The sequence below is a fragment of the Drosophila takahashii genome, chromosome 3R (genome assembly GCF_030179915.1).
Source record: "Drosophila takahashii strain IR98-3 E-12201 chromosome 3R, DtakHiC1v2, whole genome shotgun sequence".
NCBI classification, from domain to species: Eukaryota; Metazoa; Arthropoda; class Insecta; order Diptera; family Drosophilidae; genus Drosophila; species Drosophila takahashii.
Genome location: NC_091681.1, coordinates 33,336,748 through 33,356,766, shown reverse-complemented (window position 1 = coordinate 33,356,766; position 20,019 = coordinate 33,336,748). Strand labels below are relative to the sequence as shown.

Genomic DNA, 20,019 nt, shown 5'->3' with positions numbered 1-20,019 from the left:
CACCGTTGCTGTCGCAGACTTTTGGACTGCTGCCGGTGCCTTATCCTGGGCCACCACAGATAAGGTAAGCTCCTTGATCTGCTCTCTGTCAAGAATAGAGGCATTGGCCACCATTACATTCCCCGTATAAGCATCAATGCTAAAGTACTTGTTATTCTCCCCAATCAGAGTGTAAGTAATTTCACCAAAGACACCCACATCTCCATCCTGGGCCTCCACTTTTCCGGCCACCGTTCCCCGGGGTGAGTTCTCCGTGACATTGAAGTAGTAATCGGATTGAGAGAACTTGGGATCATTATCGTTGAGGTTGATAATGTCCACCACCACATCAGCGGTGGAGGTCAAGGCGGGCACACCCGTATCACTGACGGTCGCCTGGAATTTGACCTCCTTTACCGCTTCGTAATCGAGTCGGGCAATGGTGTAGATCACTCCGGTGGTCTGGTTAATGGCAAAATAGTCGTTGGCACTAATGTTGTACTCCCCAATGCTGGAATCCTCATCGGTGGCCTGCAGAGTGGTCAGTACGGTGCCCACCGGCTGCTCCTCCACAATCTGCAATTTGATTTGCGGCTGCTCCACACTCCATGGTGCATTGAAACGCTGTTAAAATAACACGAAGATACAAAATTAGCTTTGAAAATATAGTCAAAATTATGTAGTAAAAAAATTCCTAATATTTCCTCTACCTTTTCTTTTTGGAAGAATGCTCAATGAGCTTTCTAATACCAAGCTAAAGCTGCTCTTCATCAATGTATTTGGCATATTGCACAGTGCCACTTATTTAAACGTATATCGCTTATATGCAGACTTGAAAAATGTTAAAATGGGCGTAGATGGCTCTGGTGAGGAGGTCTGGATCAGGGAGATCTTCACTTTCCTCATCAGCGGTCTTATAGTGGTCCGCTTTTGCCTATGTTTCGTGGGCTTGGCCTCGAACATTGTGGCCATGTAAGTGACTTATTTAAGGAATATCTTCTCTTTTACAATTCAATTTATTCCCTTTTTAGATACCCCATTTTAACCAATTCCCAAGCTGAGTTGCTCATGCCCACCATCATTGTGCAGGCCATTGATAATGTCATCCTAAATCTCTACGAGATTATTTTGGGCTACGGCAGCTTGTGCTATCTGTATCCTGAAAGTACGGCTGTCTTTGTATTTTTCCTTTTCAAGATGGGGGTGAAGATCGCCTGCAGTATCTCAGTTCTGTATGAAAAGCTAAATTCTCGTATGAAAACCCCTTTAAGTTTCTAACTTTCTTTTCAGGAATATTTATTCTGATCACCACAATCACTTGGCAAGTTTAGTTTCCTTCAAAGAGGAATCAAACAGCTTGGGACCAGACAGTGTGGATGAAGTGGAATTGGTCAATCAAAATTTTGATGCCAACTAGCTTTGATTTATAACATTAAACAAAATTCTCATAAAAATTATATCTACAGTTTAATATAAATTCATTACTCACCGGTGGAATCTTGTTGACATCAATGATCTGTATGATGAGCAAACCTCGACCCTAAAATATCAAAAAATATTATCATATTTGTAAGTTAATATATAATATGTAAACTACCCACCTGTTGTACATTGGGAGCTGTGCTGTCCGTGACCAGCACATTTATCCGCATCACGGCAAACAGATTGCGATCCAATTGCTTGTTCACAGAAACCTTTCCGTTCCGGGCAATCTTAAAGTACTCCTTGAACTGATCATAATGCGGCAGCTCCTTGCCTTCCTTATCGATAGCCGTGATATCATCGGTGCCGGCAAACTCCAGGGCATTGTGACTGGCCACATCGGGATCGAGGGCGATTAAGGTGTACACCAGTTGGCCGGGAGGAGCATCCGCTCGAACTTCAGCATGCTGGGTGGCCGGGACAAAGTAGGGATCCTTGTCGTTGCTGTTCTGGACATTTATGGTCAGCGTGGCGGTGCCCGTGAGACTGGGCGTTCCCAGATCGGAGGCCTGAACCTGCAACTGGTAAGTGTTCCGGCGATCAAAGTCCAGTTTACGGGAGACGAACACCTCGCCAGTGCGCTCGTCGATGCCAAAGTCATCGAAGCTGCCCTGTTGGATGCGGTAGCGCAGCTCGGCATTCTTGCCCGTATCCAAATCTGTGGCATGCACCCGCTCCACGCTCGTCCCGATCTCCGAGTTCTCCTCGACGACGGCACTGTAGCTCTGCTCCTCGAAACTGGGCACATGGTTGTTCACATCCCGCACCGTGATGTTCACCCCACAGTGGGCCGTGAACAGACCATCATTGGCCTCCACGGCGAAGATGAGCTGATCGCTGTTCAAGTTGGTCACATCCAGAGTGGCATTCGGCCGGATGATAATCTGACCGGTCTCGCGATCAATGTCAAAGATGCTCTCCACCTGCTCGGAGCCGCGGATTCGGTAGCTTATTCTGGACATGGTGTCCGCATCCCTGGCCCGGACAATCAGCGGGGAGTCGAAGACAACGGCACCCTCATCCACGCTCGCCCTGTACAGAGGACTCTCGCAAACGGGAGGCGAATCATTAGCATCCGTAACGGAAATCCGGAGGGAAACTACAGAGGCCGAACCACGTCCATTGTCATCGGTGGCCTGTAAGGAATAATTGAAAATTTTTAATTAGATTTAAGGCCTATCAATAAATATGAAATCAAAATATAACACTACAAATTATTTAAAAATTCAGCATAATGTTTATCAGATTAGTATAAAAATTAATGATTGAATGGCTGAAAATAATTTATGGACAAAATTATTATTTAAAGTCTTTCAACTGTCAATAAAACGCACAGTATTGTAGAGGATTATGCATAATAATTGTTTACGCTATTAATTTATTCAGCAAGTTATCATAATTGTTTGTTCAACAAAATGCCACAGCATTATGTAAATAGAATGGTTTATAAAAGCGCACTAAATTCAAGAGGTGTTGACTGTTTGCTCTGTTAGATAAAATAAAGCACAAAATAAATACCTTTAAATATATTTTTTAAAATAAATATAACAACGAGTTCTAACCAGTCTTAAGGTGTTGGGATGCATCAGAGCTGCCTGCCTGAATTTCAATCCTCTCTTGTTATTTATTTTGGCAAAGATCTGACTATACAAAACATATCCCTCATGATTCCCCCACCGAAACCATCGAAACCACTGGGTTACGCACATAAAAACCTTGCCACCCACTCGCATTTCGCACTCGCACACGAAGATTGAGATAGTCACTCACCTTGTATGACAAGAAGTACGTGGTCTCCGATTCGTAGTCCAGACACGTCTGCTGTGCCTTGTCGTCATTAGCAGTCGCTGCGGGAACTCCAGATGGAGCTGCGTGTGGAACTGGATCGTTGGATGCCTCTGGCTCCTCTGGCGCCTGGGTGATTAACGTGTACTGGACGGTGGGCTCGGTGCCAATCTCTCGAGGAGCCACCTCCATGGAAAGCATTTCCAGATGACCCTCATCGTTCTCATCATCCTCGTGCAGATCACGTCGCTCGCGTTGCTTTCCCTCCCCTTCGCCATGGCAATTGGCCAGGCTAATAACACCTGTCTGCTCGTTGACATGGAAGAGTTCGGCACCGGTTCCGGATAGGCTGTAGCGAATGCCGGCATCGCCATAGCTGCCGGAGTCCACATCCCTTGCCGTAATGGTGGCAATGTACTGACCCGGCAGCGCCGCTTCCGAAACTGAGGCCGAGTAGCTTTCCTGCTCGAAAACCGGCTTATTGTCGTTGGCATCCAGAACGCTGACCGTAATCGTTGCCGTGGAGGAGAGCTTTGGATTGGTGTCCGTCTCCTCGGCCACCACGAGTACGATGAACTTGCGCTGATTGGGATTCTCGTAGTCCAGGGTGCCATTGGCCACGCGAATATTCACCTGCGAGTAGCCGGTGACCAGTTTCGGCTCCACATCGAAAACCCCGGAAACGTCATCCAGGCGGAGGGCAAACTTTGAATTTATTCCCACATCGGCATCGCTGACGCTCATGTCCAAAGCAAGGGGAGTGCCTGGTGGAGTGTTCTCCAAGAGGGACACCGAATACTCCTTGTGATTGAACACAGGCGGTGAATCGTTTACATCCCGAATGGTCACTGTTGCCTTGGCGGTGGCACTCGTCAGGGGATCATCGCTGGGAACTCCGTTTACAAGCTCCCTTGCACGGATAACCAGGGAAATAATGCCCGTGGAATCCTCCAGAGCTTCGCGATCCAATGGTTTAGCAGTGCGCAGTTCACCCGAGTGAGCATCCAGCAGGAAGTAGTCATTGGGATCTATGAAGTAAAATATATTTTAATTTTCGTAAATATTTATTAATATTATTAATTAACTTACTTGTCCGCAGATCATAGACAATCTTCCTCGGTTCCCCTGTATCACCATCCCGGGCATGGACAGTTAGAACCAAGGTGTTAATGGGACTGTCCTCATCGATTACCGTGGATAGAGAGCCCTGGAAGACGGGCGGTTTATCCTGAACATCCTTTACCCTCGCCTCGAAGGTGGTCTGGGTTTTGTGCGGACCATCGGTGGCTTCGATTTTAAAGTGGTAGACCATCCGCTGGTTGTAATTAAGGGTATCATTGAGCACAACTGCTGCTTCTAGAATTGTGGCCTCTCGCTTAATCACATGCAGGCGGAACCTGGTTGGGGATTTAGATGGTTAGTAGTTTATAATCTTTTTTTTTAGGATTTTTTCAATTGCTACTCACTTGCTGCAGGCTTCGGGACTTTGCTGCTGTGGCAGGCATTTCAAATCCAGACTGTCGCCCGCTATATCCCTATCTTTAACAAGAATCTTATCAAAGATGGTTGTTCCCACCGCAGCATCCTCGTTTACATCGGCTTCATAAGGAGTCTAAAAAAGGATCAAAATAAAAATTAATAATTTTGTTTAGAGGTAATAATTTCATGTTCTTACATTTTGAAACTCTGGTGGATTGTCGTTCAGATCAAGAATGATAAAAGTAATGGGCACTTCGACCACATTATCCCGCTCAGACTCTCCCGAAGGATCTACGCGATCCCTTATCGAGACCAGGAACTTCAAGGTATCCTTCTCTTCGCGATCCAGTGGTTTTATAAGCGTAATATTTCCCGAGACTGGATCCACACTAAAGTGATCAGCTCCGATGGCCCCATAGGTCACATTACTGCCCTCCGGATCGTAGGCTTCCAGTCGGAAAACTACTGTACCCACGGTCACATTCTCGTACAGGATAATATTATTCAGGGTCTGCGTGAATACGGGTGGCAGATTTGTCTCTCCTGGTTGAGAAAAGGAACATACAATTTAAAAAAAGGAAACACCTTTTGATTACTTTGAAATAAACTCACCCTTAGTCAGGCTGAGGCCCAGGCAGAACACCAACAGCCCCAAAGGAAGCTTCATTTTAGGGCCTGAAAAGAGAAAACAAAATAAACGTAAAGTGTTTGTTTAATTTTGAGTTTCGGCAAAAAAAAAAAAAACGGGAACCAATAAGCTTAAACCAACAGATTTGCGAGACAAATCGGAGACGCAGAGAACAAAAAATCAAAGGAAGTCGAAGTTCGGAATTCCCTGATCAGAGGTGCAAATAATTTACAATTAAATGTAAGGTATAATTTTTTTACATTTTTATTTGGCCTTGCAATTTGATCAGGGACTTTATAAATGCCCTTTTTTCAGCTAAAAAGGTTTAAAAATATCACCTTAAATTTAAACACCCATGAACAGAGTATATTAAAATCCTGTTATCAAAACTTCGGTGTGTTGTACATGGTTATTCGATTTTTTTTTCGGCTCTGCCTGTTTTTGTTTTCTCGTTATTTGGTGGCATAAACAAACAATAAAGATAAATTAAATTTCATTTCGTGCTGAAAATTCAATTAGCTGACAATGCACACAGGGCAGTAAGAGCGTGACAACGATGATGCGGATGATGATGATGGTTGGGGCTTTGGTGGTGCTGCTGGGGCTACTGATGATGATGGCTATAACAACATAACGTTGTTGATGACAAGCAGCAACAGGAATAACAACAACAGCAACAACAGCAAAAAGAGGCAACAAGCAACATTGTGGCAAATTGTGCACTTTAACTGCGGGCTGGAGTAATTGAGGGTGGGGTGAGGGGTTGGTTTTTGTCCAGAAAGGGGCGGGGCTGGGTGCGAGGAAATCGCCGAAGGCGCCAACATTCCTGTTGTGTCCGTCCACTTGTCCGGCACGCACCACCTAACCAGCATTGTGAGCCCGTGGACCAGAGGCGCACATATCTGGCAACCAGCAGACGAACCGTCCGGGCGATGACCACACAAACGGGCGAAGGAACAGGAGTACACTCGCCAAAAAAATATGGATTTCTAATAACTATTTTGGTTACCTTATAAAATATAAAATCACCATGAGTTTTTTAGTCGAAATCATATATGGGCACTTCCAAAAAAAAGTCCACCAAGCCAAAAACCTTGAAACTTGAATAAAACATATTTCCACATGATTTTGCCCCGATATTAGTTTCTAATTAGTTGGATACTGAGCTTAACTACAAATTTGGAGTATAGTTTGATTATTTTTATGACAAACCCCACCAATATACGCAAAAATCAGTTTTTGGCTATTTTTTTGTTATTTTTTGGACCTGTGTTCTGTTGTAAATTTATCCTATAGGAATGCTAATATGTGACATTTTTCTGTACTGAATGCTTCATTCACATGCTAAACTATTAAGTTAAAAGCAAAACATCCAGCAATTGAGAGATAGAGGTAAAGAAATCCGCTTTACAAAACAGTCGGAAAAAATGTCCCGAGCGACATGTCCCGAGCGAATGTGGTTGAAACTGCATAAAAAAAAAACGGCAAAGAATTTTTGAGTAAAACCAAAAGCATTTCATAGCGACATGTTTGAACAACATTCTAAAAAAAATCGCATTCAAATATTCCATCAGAATTTGCTAATTTCTGGTGTTGTATGAACTTCCCCGAAATCCACTTCTATTTTTGTCCCGAGCGAATACGGCAGTTTTTTACCGATATCTTAAAAACTAAAAGTGGTACAAAATCAAGATTTTTACCAAAAATAGAGCTAGGGAGGAGTGAAAAGAAAAGCCCATAATTAAAATTAAAATCCATTGTTTTACAATTTTTTTTCAACTTTAAAAGTGTGCAAATGTCCCGAGCGACATTTTGGAAGTGCCCATATTTTTAAAATGGTATAAAATGCTAATATATAAGAAAGAGTCTTTTTAAAATTAGATGATCATTTAAAACTGTTATTTTAAATTTTAAATTTATTTTTCCTATTTCCTAGTTTTATGTTAAATTAAAATATATATTTTTTCGAAATATTTTTAACTGTATTCCAACGTTACTGAACTATTTGGAACTATAAACAAATTATTTAATTAGGTTTTTCTTTGCTTTTATTCATTGCTCATTTTAATTTAATCAAAAAGTTTAGTGTCTTAAATAATTAAAAATAAATTGTTTATTGAAAGGCAATATTGCATTTTTTTTCTAATGACTTTCCCTAACTTTTCTGCCAGTGCATAAGCAGGAGCAGCAGCAAACATGAGCGTGAACCAAAACCAGGCAGAGCCAATTAGTTATGCATAAAAGCTCGACTAAATATTTTCAGTTAGGACCATGTTTTGTGTGGGTTTATTTGCTTACAACACTGGCCAAGAGCCTAAATGGGCAGCACGAGCAAAGGCACACAAGAACACAGGCACACACACCTTCAAATGGTAAGTATGGTTGTCTGCCTGGCTGAGAGTTGGGTCCATAAATTCACCTACAAGCGTTTTCCAGTCGTCCGGCACTGACCATAAACTGAACATTTTAGGGTTAAGCGGGTTTGTTTTCGGGTCTGCAACGAGGGTTTGTCGGGCTTGGCCTTAAACTTATTCCCCCTCGTCACGAACTCGATCCGTCCCTTAATCCCCAGCACCGCAGGCCAAAAGTTCAGACAGGAACTCGGAATACTCTAATGGCGAATAAACTGTGAGAGCAGCGAACAAATGTTTAAGCTGGTGCATCGGATAAAAAAAGCTACATTTGAGATTAAAACTTGAGAATTTATAGGGTTACCAAAAAATAAAAGTACCAGATAAAACTACAGATCGAAAAAATGAAGAGTAAAACTGCTTGATTTTAATATTTTCTCTTTATATTTTATTGAGATCAAGTTTTCTGGATTTTGTTAATTGAGAATAAACAATCTTGAAATAGTATATAATTTAATACTTTATATTTATATTTTTTTCCATCAAATGTATGTAAAAGTCATGATAAATTTAAATACTCTCTTCTACAGTTCAATATAAATTGAATTCCATATTCAACTGGTTGCCACCCCTCACACATCGTCACCTCTGCACCTCCCCACCTTTCCAATCCGACCCAGTTGATATATCCTTTAGGGTTTATATTTGGTTTCAAATGATATTCTCACTGACCCGGTTGGCTGGCAGTTTAGTTGAGCTTTGTTCCCGTTGATTGGAACTAAACAGTGGTAATTTATGGACGACTAAATCATGTTAGCCCAACAGAATACATTCGTAGCCATTGTGCGTTAATCTTTGGGGATTATGGGCTTACCACCTGGACCAGGCAATGTCCAATGGACTTCCATTGTCTCCACGTGAGTGAGGAACTAATGACTGTCCCTATGACATTTTAGACTGAATGGCATTAACTTGCTACATAAATGTGTTGGAATTTCCCTGTACACACAAATATGCGAGAAACTTCCAGGGCGAAATAATTGCCAAAATTTCGTTCACCTTTTCGAGCTTAAAACACAATCAAATATGCAAAAGTTGGTCTCCATGTTGTTACTCATGTAAATAGACATTCATTTGCAGCTTATATATTTTCTACTCCCATTTAAATAGTTTATTTTTCTAGGGATTTAATTTTCGTTTTTGTTCTCAGAGCATTTGAAGTTAAAATAAAATAAAAGCAAACAGATTTCTCCTTGATATCTTTTTCTTTATGCATTTGCATTCCCTTTAAAGCTTTAAGTGAATGTGAAAAATGAGTGTGTTGAAGTAAACAAGTCACTTACTTAGTCACACTTGCACTGGCTTAAAGTCTTTTGGGGGATTGAACAAAGTTCACAGCGATATCCATCATTTCCCTCAATTTTCTGACTCCGCTGAACTCAAAAGATCGTCCCCCTCTTCACCGCACCGCTAATAAACCGCCATATCCTGGCCATATATTTTTGCTGGTTATTTTCCAGGCCAGCTCTTGTGCTCCGTGTGTCAATATTATATCACGGCCATTAAGGCTGCCTCCATATATACGCATATAGACACGCGTTCGGTGGAGCATAACCAATATCAATCATACAGTAAATTTATATTGCATTTACGTATTTTCCTTTTCACGTTTGTCAATCCAAAGCCGAAACAGGAGGGGGATTTCGCAATCCTGCTGAATCCCCCGACCATCAACCTGTTGATGATTCAAGCCTTTCGAGAGGTGCCACACTGCCACACAGCCACAATCCATCCCCGGGGTTTGGTCGTTTGCCCCAATCCGTTTCTCGTGGCACCATAAAAAACCATGTGTACCCTGAGTCAAATTTACTTTGAGTGCAAAGCAGTTTGGCTGCTGTCCTTCCAGCAGATTGCCTCCCCGTTTTGGGACTTTGGGTCTTGGGATATATCCATCCATCCCCTTTTTTTCGGGGCATGTCAAACATAATAAATCATATTTATTTAAAATACATTTTGTTTAGCCAGCTTGGCTTTTGTCCTGTGTTTCCCTTTGCGAGTGGCAATAGTAATTGAATTAGGTGCGCACCAAGAGACTCGGTTCACCCCATACTTTCCAGCTTTTTGCCCCTCATCCGATTACGACTAATGCTTAAAACTTGTTTGTCCTCCCATGTTGCGCGGTTTTGGCCGCTAATCCGGTGAATCCCACTACGACTGGCAAACTTGACACTTGACTTTGTCGGTTTCCGCAACTTTTTCGCTTTATTCGCAGCTCTCAAACCGAATACTTTAGTCGCTCGGATGAACTCGCTATAAGGAAAAAAGCTTTGGGAAAGAGCTCATAATATTCTATACAAATTATTTATCAAGACTATAAAAATAAATAGTTTACTTGTTTATGCTTGTAAAACGAAAGTACTAAAATAAATCAATTTCCATTTCAAATTAGTATAAAATGGCTTATAAAATCAATGGTTTATGTCATTTACATGGCTTACACAATATTTTTTCAAGATTTTATACTTTGTTTTACAGTGCATGTATCTCATCAATGTTTCATCTTCCCCATCGTTATTCTTTTTATCTGATTTCAGCCCTCGCTGGCATAATAAAAATGTCAAACTCCGTATGCTGTCGCTTGTAATACATTTTATTCATAAAATGCGATTTTTTTTTATGATTTCAGTTGGCTGTTGCCCAGCTTATTTCCACTTGATACCTTCCTATCTCCTTCGTTTACCATCTATCTCTTTGCTTTCGTGGAACATTTGTTCGGGCTGATGATGATGATATCCCCAAATGCGGGAGGAGTGTGGGGCTCACAAAGTGCTCCACTTAAGTATGCTATGTAAATCACCTGTGCGAGTGCCGCCTCATCGCATAGACCCTCACCTTTCCCCTCAGGTGACAGCCCCTCCTTGCCGCCGTAGAAAACCATGCCACCGTGTCAGTGGCGTCATTTTCTTTATGTCTTGCAGTTTACTTGGCCCAAAGCGTCGCCGGCGAAAAACCTTTGCCAGGGATTCTATTTAAACGGCATTATCTTCAGTTGCCGCCTGGCCTTATCTCACCTTCCACCCAGCTCCTCCTCCTCCTTTTCCTTGAAGATGCCTCACATTTTTCGTTCGCATTTAAATTGCTCTTTTTTATTTGCGCCTTCTGTCCCCATTTTGTGTGTTGGGTAGTGTGGGTGGTTGGGGGTTTTCCCTCTTAATTTATTCATAAGCCTGATGGCGTTTGTTGGGCCAGGGGGTGTTCTACTTCTTGAGTGGGCCAACATCATTACTATTACTCATGCACGGCACACACACACCAACACAAACAGAAACAAACACACACACACTCTCGTGCGTGTTCCATCGTAACTCAAAGTTGTCCTGTCCGTGTTTGTTTAGGAACCATCCCCATGCTCGAAAGTCAAAGTTTCCTCTTTCTTCTGGTTTGTTTTTGTTATTTTTTACTAAGCAATTTTCACCATTCACCTGACTTGCCACGACACCCCGCCCACACCATTTTCCAGCTCCCAGCTCCTGATTCGAACCACCCACCTCCCATCGTTCATCGCTCCTTCGCAGTTTCACAGATTTGCGCTGTATAATTATGCCTAGCCCGGCCCCTCACTATCCATATAAGCCCCGAACGGTGCGTTTCGAAATTATACATCAAAGGATCATAACAAATTTAATGGTACTTAGGTTATTTATGTGGAAATATGTTAGCGAACTATAAATTTGAAGACTAAAAAAAATTATATGAATGGAAGATTTATTCTATAAAAATTTTGGAATAAATTAATGAATTAAAATAGCTTTACTGACGTAAAAGGGATATTTAAATTACGCGTAAGAACATGGATTAAAAATGTATTTAACATCTAATATATTTTAATGGATTTTTAATAACCTCACAAAAGTTTAGTTAAAACTCATATTTAATAATTTAATAAAAGTTGTTAGTCTTCAAACAGTTTTTTTTTTAAATTTTTAAAAATGTTTTTTTTTTTTTAAATATATTAATTAATATTAATTCCTTTTATGTTATACTCCCAAGAGTTTAATCAGCGTAACCTGTACTACAATTACGTAACGTGCTGTCCTCTTGCGAGACTCCCTCATTTCGTATTCAAAACACTTGTGACAGTTTAACAAATTTGGAATTTAAATTGCACTTGCACTTAACTAAGGAGGGATTTTGGATCTGGGGCCGAAAGTGAGGCCTTTGCCAGCGAAGGGAAAAAGCGACGACTGTGGCACCTGTTGGGGCACGAAAACACACACAATCTGGAATCCTACACAAACACACTCACTCATATAGAAAAGCGGCGTGTGTGTCTATAAATCTGTTGCCTTAATCGTTATCGTCGAGGATGCTGGTTTTTATTATGAGCGAGTCGCTTAATTTCCACAATCCCCCGCAATTATGAAAGACAAACGGGATGAGCGAGGGGAGTGGGGCAAACGTGCCACATCCGTATCCTTTCCAAAGCGTGGGGATGTCGGGGGTGTTGCCACCCAAAAAGTTCGGGTCTTAAGGAATAAAGCCAGAAAGCAAGCGAGTTCGAGTTCGAGTTATTATCAAGTTTCTTCTTTAGCTGTTTGCCTTGGCGCTTCAGTTGGTTTTTTTGCTTTTGTTCTTTTTGGCGGGATTACCATTGTTGTTTTTCCCACGAGTATTAAGTGGCAGACCACCCACAACCACCACACTCCTATCCTATCCTCCGGCAAGGACAGGTGGGAACTCGAACTTAAAATTACGGCTCTGAAATGAAATTAAAATGGTTTTCGGTTTCGTTCTCGTTTTCCAACCAAAGAAGCTGGGCGCGCTCTCGGTAGTTTGTTATTGTCTGTCTGCATATTGAGGAACGTTAAACAGTCCTTCTGCCGAGGAGACCCATCCGCCCACTTGGCCAAGTTTAAATTGGTTTTATGTTAAAGCCAAATGAGTACAGCTCGGGGGGTCGAGAGCCCAGAGCTTTGGGGTCGGGGGGTTGAAGTTGGGGGTCCCAACAACCACCGTTTCCAGTTGAGCATCAGGAAATGAAATTTCTTGCGAATTCCTCTTATTTTTTGCCTTTTTCCTTTTTTGTTCTCCTCTTTCGGGGGCGGAAAATGGCGGGGGTCTTAGGGGGTTGGAAAGTGCCGTCGAGAGGCAGATTTCCCAGCACATGACGAGCGGCCGCTCAAGGAGTTTGACTGCTTGTCAAACACAGCCAAATGTTTTGATATATTTCATACACTTGACAATCGGCTCGAGGGATTGTTCAGGAGGAGGTTTGGGGAGAGAAATGGCCAAGATGAGAGCATTTCAAATAAATGACCCGTAATGTATTAGTTGACCTGACCTTGAAGGAAGTTCGACGAGAAGTTAACCCACTAAAGATATTAAAAAGTTATGGAAATTATTTTTTATTTACTAAATGCTGAAAGGAATTCTTTGCCAATCAAATATCATTGAATTTGCAAAATCTTATGTATTTGAATTTTGACGACTTGGATTTAGTTTAAAAAGTTTACATATAAATTAATAAATTATTGTAGTAATAAATATTTAAAAAAACGCTCCCCAAAACCTTAACCCCTCCTTGCAAAATCTTCTTAAACACCATTAACTTTATAGCGTTTTTATCGGACCCCAGTTGACACCACGGGGTTAATTGTTTGTTTGTTTATTTTGCGCCGGGCTCTAATTCAGCGTGTTTTCTCTCAAAGAACAACAGCAATTTTTCTTTATTTTTCTCTATTTGTTCTAAACTCATTGTTCTCTTGGGGGGCGGTGAAAATCGCTGGAAAATGTGTGGGCCGAAGGAAGTGAGGGAAGGAAAACTGTGTGCGTTCAGCTTAGATTTTCGGAGCTTTGTTTTGTGTTTTTCTCAGCTTCCATCTCGTTCCACTTCTAATAGCAATACCATTATCAGCACACAACAGCAACAGCAAAAGCTGCGACAATAGCAACAGCAGCAGGAGCCAACCTGTTACTAAGCCAACACCAAAACACCACCAACAATAGCAACAACCAGCATAATAACTGAAGCAACAATACTCGAAGGAACAACACGAACAGGAGCAACAACATAGTCATCCCATTAATTCAATGCATTCATAATGCATATGAGACCGACTTTACTGCTGTGCATTTAAGCCTTTGGAGGTGCAGCATCGAAAGCCTGCTTGAATTTAACTTGCTCCTAACATTAAAGTCTAAAATAAGGAACTACATAGATTATTATAAAATTAATTAGTTAAACAATAAGATATTTCAACAGCTTAGACGTTTTAGTAACAAATTCCTAAGCATGTGTAAATACAAATTAAATTATGTTGGTCTGGGAACCACAGGTGTAATTACTACAATTTTGCTTCTCTCCAGGAACTTTAATCGCATTATAGGAACCCTTTCCCTCCGAAAATCCCCATCGATAATCGACTGCCATCATCTCGATTGCAGTTGGTTTGCAGGCAGGGCAGCCCTACTCGACAATTTCCCTGCGACTTTATCCCCTCACGCGCTTCAAGTGGCCATTCATTATGGCCCTTAAACCAGACATTGCAGCGTGGCGAGGCCTAAAGCATTTGCCCCGTTAGATGGGCAATCGATGGGTTGGTTGGTTGTTAGGGTTGGGATGGTGGGTCTGCATTGCCAGCCAGACAGGCTATAAGCATAGGCATTATAATATAGTACCTGGATCGCTGGCTCCTGGCCTCCTCTCCCCATATATATTTACAGGCTTCCATGGAATGGAGCAAGGAGCCGAGCACAAAGCACGTTCCGGGAGAAAGCACTTAAAATATCTGCGCACGCATGACTGATGATGACTACTTAGGGCCTGGCTGGTAGGATTTTCACCATCCCACAGGTGAGAGAGTGGGAGAGAGCGGGAAAAAGCTGATAAGTATTTTATATTTTACGGGATTGTTTGTTGTACGTGCCCCAAATGCCACCCACATAATTACAAGGCCTCCCAACTTTTCACTCCGCACACACCGAACGGCTGTTTGTTGAAATTATCGAACATCGAGGGGCAAACATCAAGCATCAAACATGGCATTACACAGACACAAACGGTTGAAAGACATCAGTATTTAATTGCCCCTAATGCGCCTGCAATGGCAAATGCAAACATGCCACAAGTGACGTGGCAAGTAATAAAAGTACATTCAAACACACATATATTACACATTACATATTACAGATATGTATCTTGTGGCTTTTCCTGGCTGCCATTGACTGCCATTGCAGTTCAATTATGTCCGTCAACGACTGGATAATTATCGTAACGACACGAGCACAAAGAAAGTCAAGAAGATGTGGCCCACAAAAACATGGCTTACATTGAATATAAACTTAATTAAATCAGTCCATCACACGGACGCTTGTAACCATTAGTTTTGAACCCTGGCCAATTAGTTTAGATTAATTGAAAATTGGGCATTAGTAAAATGTGGTTGAGTCGCAAGTTAATTTGAAAATTGACAGCATGCATATAATAAACTTATGCGACAATGTCAGTCTTTTAAAAATATTCCAGAAGTTTTATTTTCCACTAATAGTAAATAAATACATTTTTTTCTTATTGTCTAAGGTCAGATAAGAAACCACGTAGATTTGATCCACTAGAAGTCACTACGTGACCATGACTCTGAAACGAGTGTTTTTGGCTTAGCATAAAAAGAAAAACCAACAGACCAGAAAGAAAACAAACATGAATTAAGGCGAAAACTAAATCCGCAAGAATAACAATAACTTTCATTCAAGACACGGAGTTCTATCAATTCCGACCGGCGCTTCGTGTTTGTGTGACTGTTATTGTGATTTGCTTTGACTTCATTTTGTGACTTTTTATCAATTTGTCTGATTTGCTTTTTGTTGTCCCATTCATCTTTCCGTTTTCCCCCTTACGCGTGTCACAATGGCAAAAGTACGAGGAAAAGATTGGCAGAGTGAAACAGTTAAGCGCATTTGATGCTTCAAAGAACCAAGGAAGTAAGGCACATTAAGTATACGACCTGTGGATACTTGGTGCAAGAGAAAAGAAATACCCACTCACATATATATTAAACTAAAATACACTCTTAAACTTATCACATTAATTCTAGACTTTTGTCAAAAAAACTCTATTAAATTCTAATTAAATTGCAATATTAATTTGTATATTATATTTTATTTTTAGCGCCAGGATGGTAAGAAAAAACAACTGTATCTTTCTGTATAGTCAAACAAAAATACAATAAATTAAATACAAATCAATGCACATAACTGGGATATCAAAAACCTACAAAATCTTCACCTATATACCCCGAAAAATTCATTCCCATACCCTGCACAAAATTTCACAATAAATATTATGCTACTAAAGCTCTAAGAGAATTACATGACAGCAGCAGCATCCACAGTAGCAACCAGAACTCCCGACGACATCTTGGCCTGCTCTTCATACATCTTACCACCCAAAATGAAAAAAAAGTAACAGAAGAGGGGACCTCGGAAGTGGTTGGCAAAAAGTATAAAGAAATGAAAGAAATAAGCGTTATTATCGTTATTACGTGAGCAAAATACATACACAGCAGCGGCAACTAAGTAAAAATAGCAACAACTACGTCGGCAGTAAGCAGAACTATATATTAACAAACAATAACAAAAACCGACGATGGGAAAAATGTTGGAAGGGTGCTTTATAAAGATGACGGTGACGAGGACGTCGAAAAAGAGAGGAGGACGACAAAGTCACCAAAGTGCAAGTGGAAGGAAGAAGGAAGTGGGTGAAAGTAAAGAAGAAGAAGATGAAGAAGAAGAAGGAGCTCTGGTAACGTCAGACTCTTGGAAGTGATTTCAGGGAGCACTTATACCACTTCTATATATATTTTACTGCTCATGTGGGTATAAACATATATATATATGTGATACATATATACGAAACTAAATGGACACACGTACGTCGCCTTGGACGTGAAGTGCACTTATCAACAAAAAATAGAAAAGGGTCAAAATAAAAGCTCTACTTGTGATAGAAAATAGTTTGAGTAAAACTGAGACAAATCCACATAAAATACATGATTTATTTCACACACACACACGTTATTTCGAAAATTGATTTGTAACTGCATAAAGTCAAACAAATCTATGGCAAATGATGGCTAAATGAGCCGAACATGTCGGAAATAAATACGAAAAATATATATTTTGTGGAAAAAGGTTACCAGTGATAGACAACAAATAAGTACGGGATATAAATGGTTTAACTATGACAAACAGAGGCAGCAGAGGACATATACAAATTCCCTATATCAACAACTCAAATTAAGATAAGTTAAACACATTGCAAATTTGTTCGCTTGAAAAGTTAATTCTTTGGCATTTGATGAACTTTATAAAAAGCTTTACGGCTGCTGGGTATTACATTTTAATCAAGGTAATTACGAAATGCCACATTCCTTTTTATTTAAGAAGATATGTTGTATAGTTCATAAATGCAACAAATTGAATTGTAATAATAAAATTAAATTCTTCATTTCGAAATCGATGGGTAAACCCTTTTGGAGGCCATTAAATAGATTCCCGGGGATCTGAATCGAATTTTATTCCGCCGCTTGTAGTCCTATTCAAATTACGGTGGATTTGCAGCCGCCAGTCAACATATGGCCAACACAAACGCCCTCCGCCGACGCCGCTGACTTCCTTTGTGGCCATCAAAATGGGCTCTCCAATGGCGGTACGGGGTGAACTGAACAGAACATGGCAAATGCCATTGGATTTGAGCTGCTTATGCCGGGGATTTAGTTATAAATTCCCTGGTAAAGCGGGCGGAGATCGCTCCTCCTCGTCGCTTTGCTCGTTGCGAATTGAAATTTAATGCAAATGTAAATGTTGCAAAAAATATACGTGAAAAGGGGGGCGAAACAGAAACAGATTATTTGTAGCACACATTTGGGGGGCCGCCTTGCGAGCTGCAACCCTTTGGGCATTAGCGCCGAACCAAATCCAAATACACATCTACATATATAGATTTACATACAATTTTAATACGCTTTTATATTGAATTTTTATATTTATATTTTTACGCAATGTATTTTTTTTCAGATTTTCAATTTGATTTAATTTACACAAAAAACTTTTGTGGGGACAGCTTATGTAAAGAGTTAAGGTTTGGCTGCTGTTAAGCCTTCGATTATTTTATTTTCGACTGCTTCCTTGTTCAAAGTTGACACAGTGCTTGAAAAAACAATGAAATATGCGCAACAAATACGCAAATAATGACAAAATCCGCCCCCTCAGTGGGATGGAAAAAATCTGTAACAATATTGAAATATTTTATGAGTGAAAAAAAGCGGGCATCCATATCCCCGCACTTTAGCCTGCAATCATCTCCTCTGCAGACAGGCAAAAAACGGATACATCGATGCCAGCGTTACGTCCTTTTCCGGATTTTGTGGAGAGCCCCTGGCTCCTTGTTTTATTTTTTGGCTTTCGCTCAACGCGCGACACTTAAAGCGCTTTAAAAGCAAATTTATCTCCCATTTCCTCAAATGCCACGGGCTCAGCAAGCCAACAGCAGACGCAGCATCCTCTGCGACAGTCTTCTGCTCATCCTGCGTCCAGGATTCAAGTTGCCCCCGAACCAATCTCGACTAAAGGAAGCTCCCTGCTCTTCAGAGACAATTGCATTTGCTGCAGGAAGGGGGGTTTTGAGGGGGGGATAATACTGAAGGCATAGGACACACTCAAATATTGATTTATCGAGTTGCTCACATGCTTTTCCCATATGTCCTCGCAGCAACTTCTATTTCCCTCATCCTTTGTCCGTCTCTTCCTATCTCCTTCTTTCCCTCCTTTCCCTCCGCAAACAATAAAAATTGCTGTAAGATGGATTGAGGGGATGGGTTTGTTAGGGGGTGTGAGAACTCGCAACCGAATCACTTCAGGTTAACCTCAAGTCGTTCACACCTCTCTCATTTTTTGCCTCACCCTCGCCGGTGTAGTAAAAACTTTAAGTCTAATGACTTTTATAGATACTTCAAAATAAGTCCTTCTCCATCTACATTTTCTCCTCTCCATCTGCCTCTTCTGTGTGTGGTTGGATTTGGCCAATGAACTTGATTGTGGCAACAGAGTCTTAGCCGGGGATTGACACAACTCAAGTGGAAGAGGAGCCGGAAGCACAAAAGGCCAAAAAGCTCATAATGCATTAAGCCCTCTTTGGGGAGTTGGGATGGGCCAGGGCAGGAAAAGCATTACCCAGTAAACGAGGAGCAGGGATAATACTAGCTTTTATGAATATTCTCCGCTTTTATTAGCCCTTCCTTTATTGGATAGTATTTGATTTTGCTTTATTTCAGTTTATGCTTTTATTATCAGCTTATTTAGGGGTTAGCTGGCTAGTTTTGGCTACAGTGAAAGGAGAAATTTATTACAATATTTTAATTTATTATTATGAAACAGTTCATCCTTATAAAACTCAAACTGTAGTTGATTTTGATTATATTAATTCAATTACATTGCCATTTCACTGGGATTTCTTTAACTTAAATTTCAATTATATCAGCGTAACGTAAGTAGTCCACTCTTTTTTCTTTCCTTTCTTATGTCTTTCCCATTTATCATCGACAATGACGCTGCGGCAAAAGGACTCCCAGGACGAATCCTTACTTTGTCCCTTAATAATCGCCGCTGCAGTGCGGGAAACTGCAGTCCCGAAGGGCAGAACCCACTGCAGCTTACTGACCACACCCCCAGGAAACAGAATAAGATCACCTCATATATATACACACATATACCCTATATATCCACTGAGCTTTATTACACACTTTTGGCACCAAGAAAAACCCCCCCCACTTTTCCCCTCTCCTTCTCTTTCTTTTTTGCAATAAAATGGGCATAAGAAGGACTACAAATTGCCAGAGGCCATATACGAAGAGGTGTTGAACAAAAGTGGCAAAACTTTATTGTCAACCGAAATGAATTCTTTAAATTGTGTGCATTCTGCACTTAAGGAAAACATTCACCAATATCACTTACAAAATGTTTACCCATTTAAAAGCCTTGTTTAATTACAATGACGAACAATTGACAGCTTTTAATGAGACAACAGCACAACACTGTGCAAATTGCGAGTAAACCATTTTGTTCTCATTTATTCGCATTCGCAATCCAACTTTTATGGCCTTCGATGGATGATGGGATTGCCTTGGCCGGAATACCCACAACCTTACTGGTACTTCACTTTACCCCCGACTTAGCCAGAAATTAATGGCCTAAAGGGCGAGAGGACGTGGGCAGAACTCTTTATGGACTGCCAAATGGGAGGGGTGGGGGTAGCAAGTG

At 40.9% G+C, this 20,019-nt stretch overlaps 2 protein-coding genes across 4 annotated transcripts in view; one reads left to right on the top strand and one right to left on the bottom strand.

The window, feature by feature from the left end:
* Nucleotides 1-20,019, bottom strand: part of Cad87A (cadherin 87A) — a 73,144-nt gene that overhangs the window by 3,715 nt on the left and 49,410 nt on the right. For all 3 annotated transcript variants that reach the window (XM_070217993.1, XM_044395508.2, XM_070217994.1), the window contains 8 exons: nucleotides 5,338-5,400; nucleotides 4,922-5,268; nucleotides 4,713-4,858; nucleotides 4,336-4,643; nucleotides 3,232-4,274; nucleotides 1,581-2,597; nucleotides 1,469-1,519; nucleotides 4-603 (listed from right to left, as the gene is read on the bottom strand). In XM_070217993.1, the coding sequence (XP_070074094.1) occupies nucleotides 4-603; nucleotides 1,469-1,519; nucleotides 1,581-2,597; nucleotides 3,232-4,274; nucleotides 4,336-4,643; nucleotides 4,713-4,858; nucleotides 4,922-5,268; nucleotides 5,338-5,392 (3,567 nt within the window). In that variant the 5' untranslated portion in view covers nucleotides 5,393-5,400. The remainder of the gene's footprint in view (nucleotides 1-3; nucleotides 604-1,468; nucleotides 1,520-1,580; nucleotides 2,598-3,231; nucleotides 4,275-4,335; nucleotides 4,644-4,712; nucleotides 4,859-4,921; nucleotides 5,269-5,337; nucleotides 5,401-20,019) is intronic.
* Nucleotides 627-1,524, top strand: LOC108063799 (uncharacterized). The gene is made up of 3 exons (XM_017151013.3): nucleotides 627-951; nucleotides 1,011-1,211; nucleotides 1,270-1,524. Exons 1-3 carry the CDS (start codon nucleotides 707-709, stop codon nucleotides 1,394-1,396), a joined length of 573 nt encoding a protein of 190 aa, XP_017006502.2. The 5' UTR covers nucleotides 627-706; the 3' UTR covers nucleotides 1,397-1,524.

Excerpts from the sequence above, each read along its gene's own strand:
- LOC108063799 (XM_017151013.3), top strand. The coding sequence starts at position 707 with ATGCTCAATGAGCTTTCTAATACCAAGCTAAAGCTGCTCTTCATCAAT. Across the intron at positions 952-1,010 it reads GCCTCGAACATTGTGGCCAT|ATACCCCATTTTAACCAATT; the intron begins GTAAGTGACTTA and ends TTCCCTTTTTAG. Across the intron at positions 1,212-1,269 it reads GCCTGCAGTATCTCAGTTCT|GAATATTTATTCTGATCACC; the intron begins GTATGAAAAGCT and ends CTTTCTTTTCAG.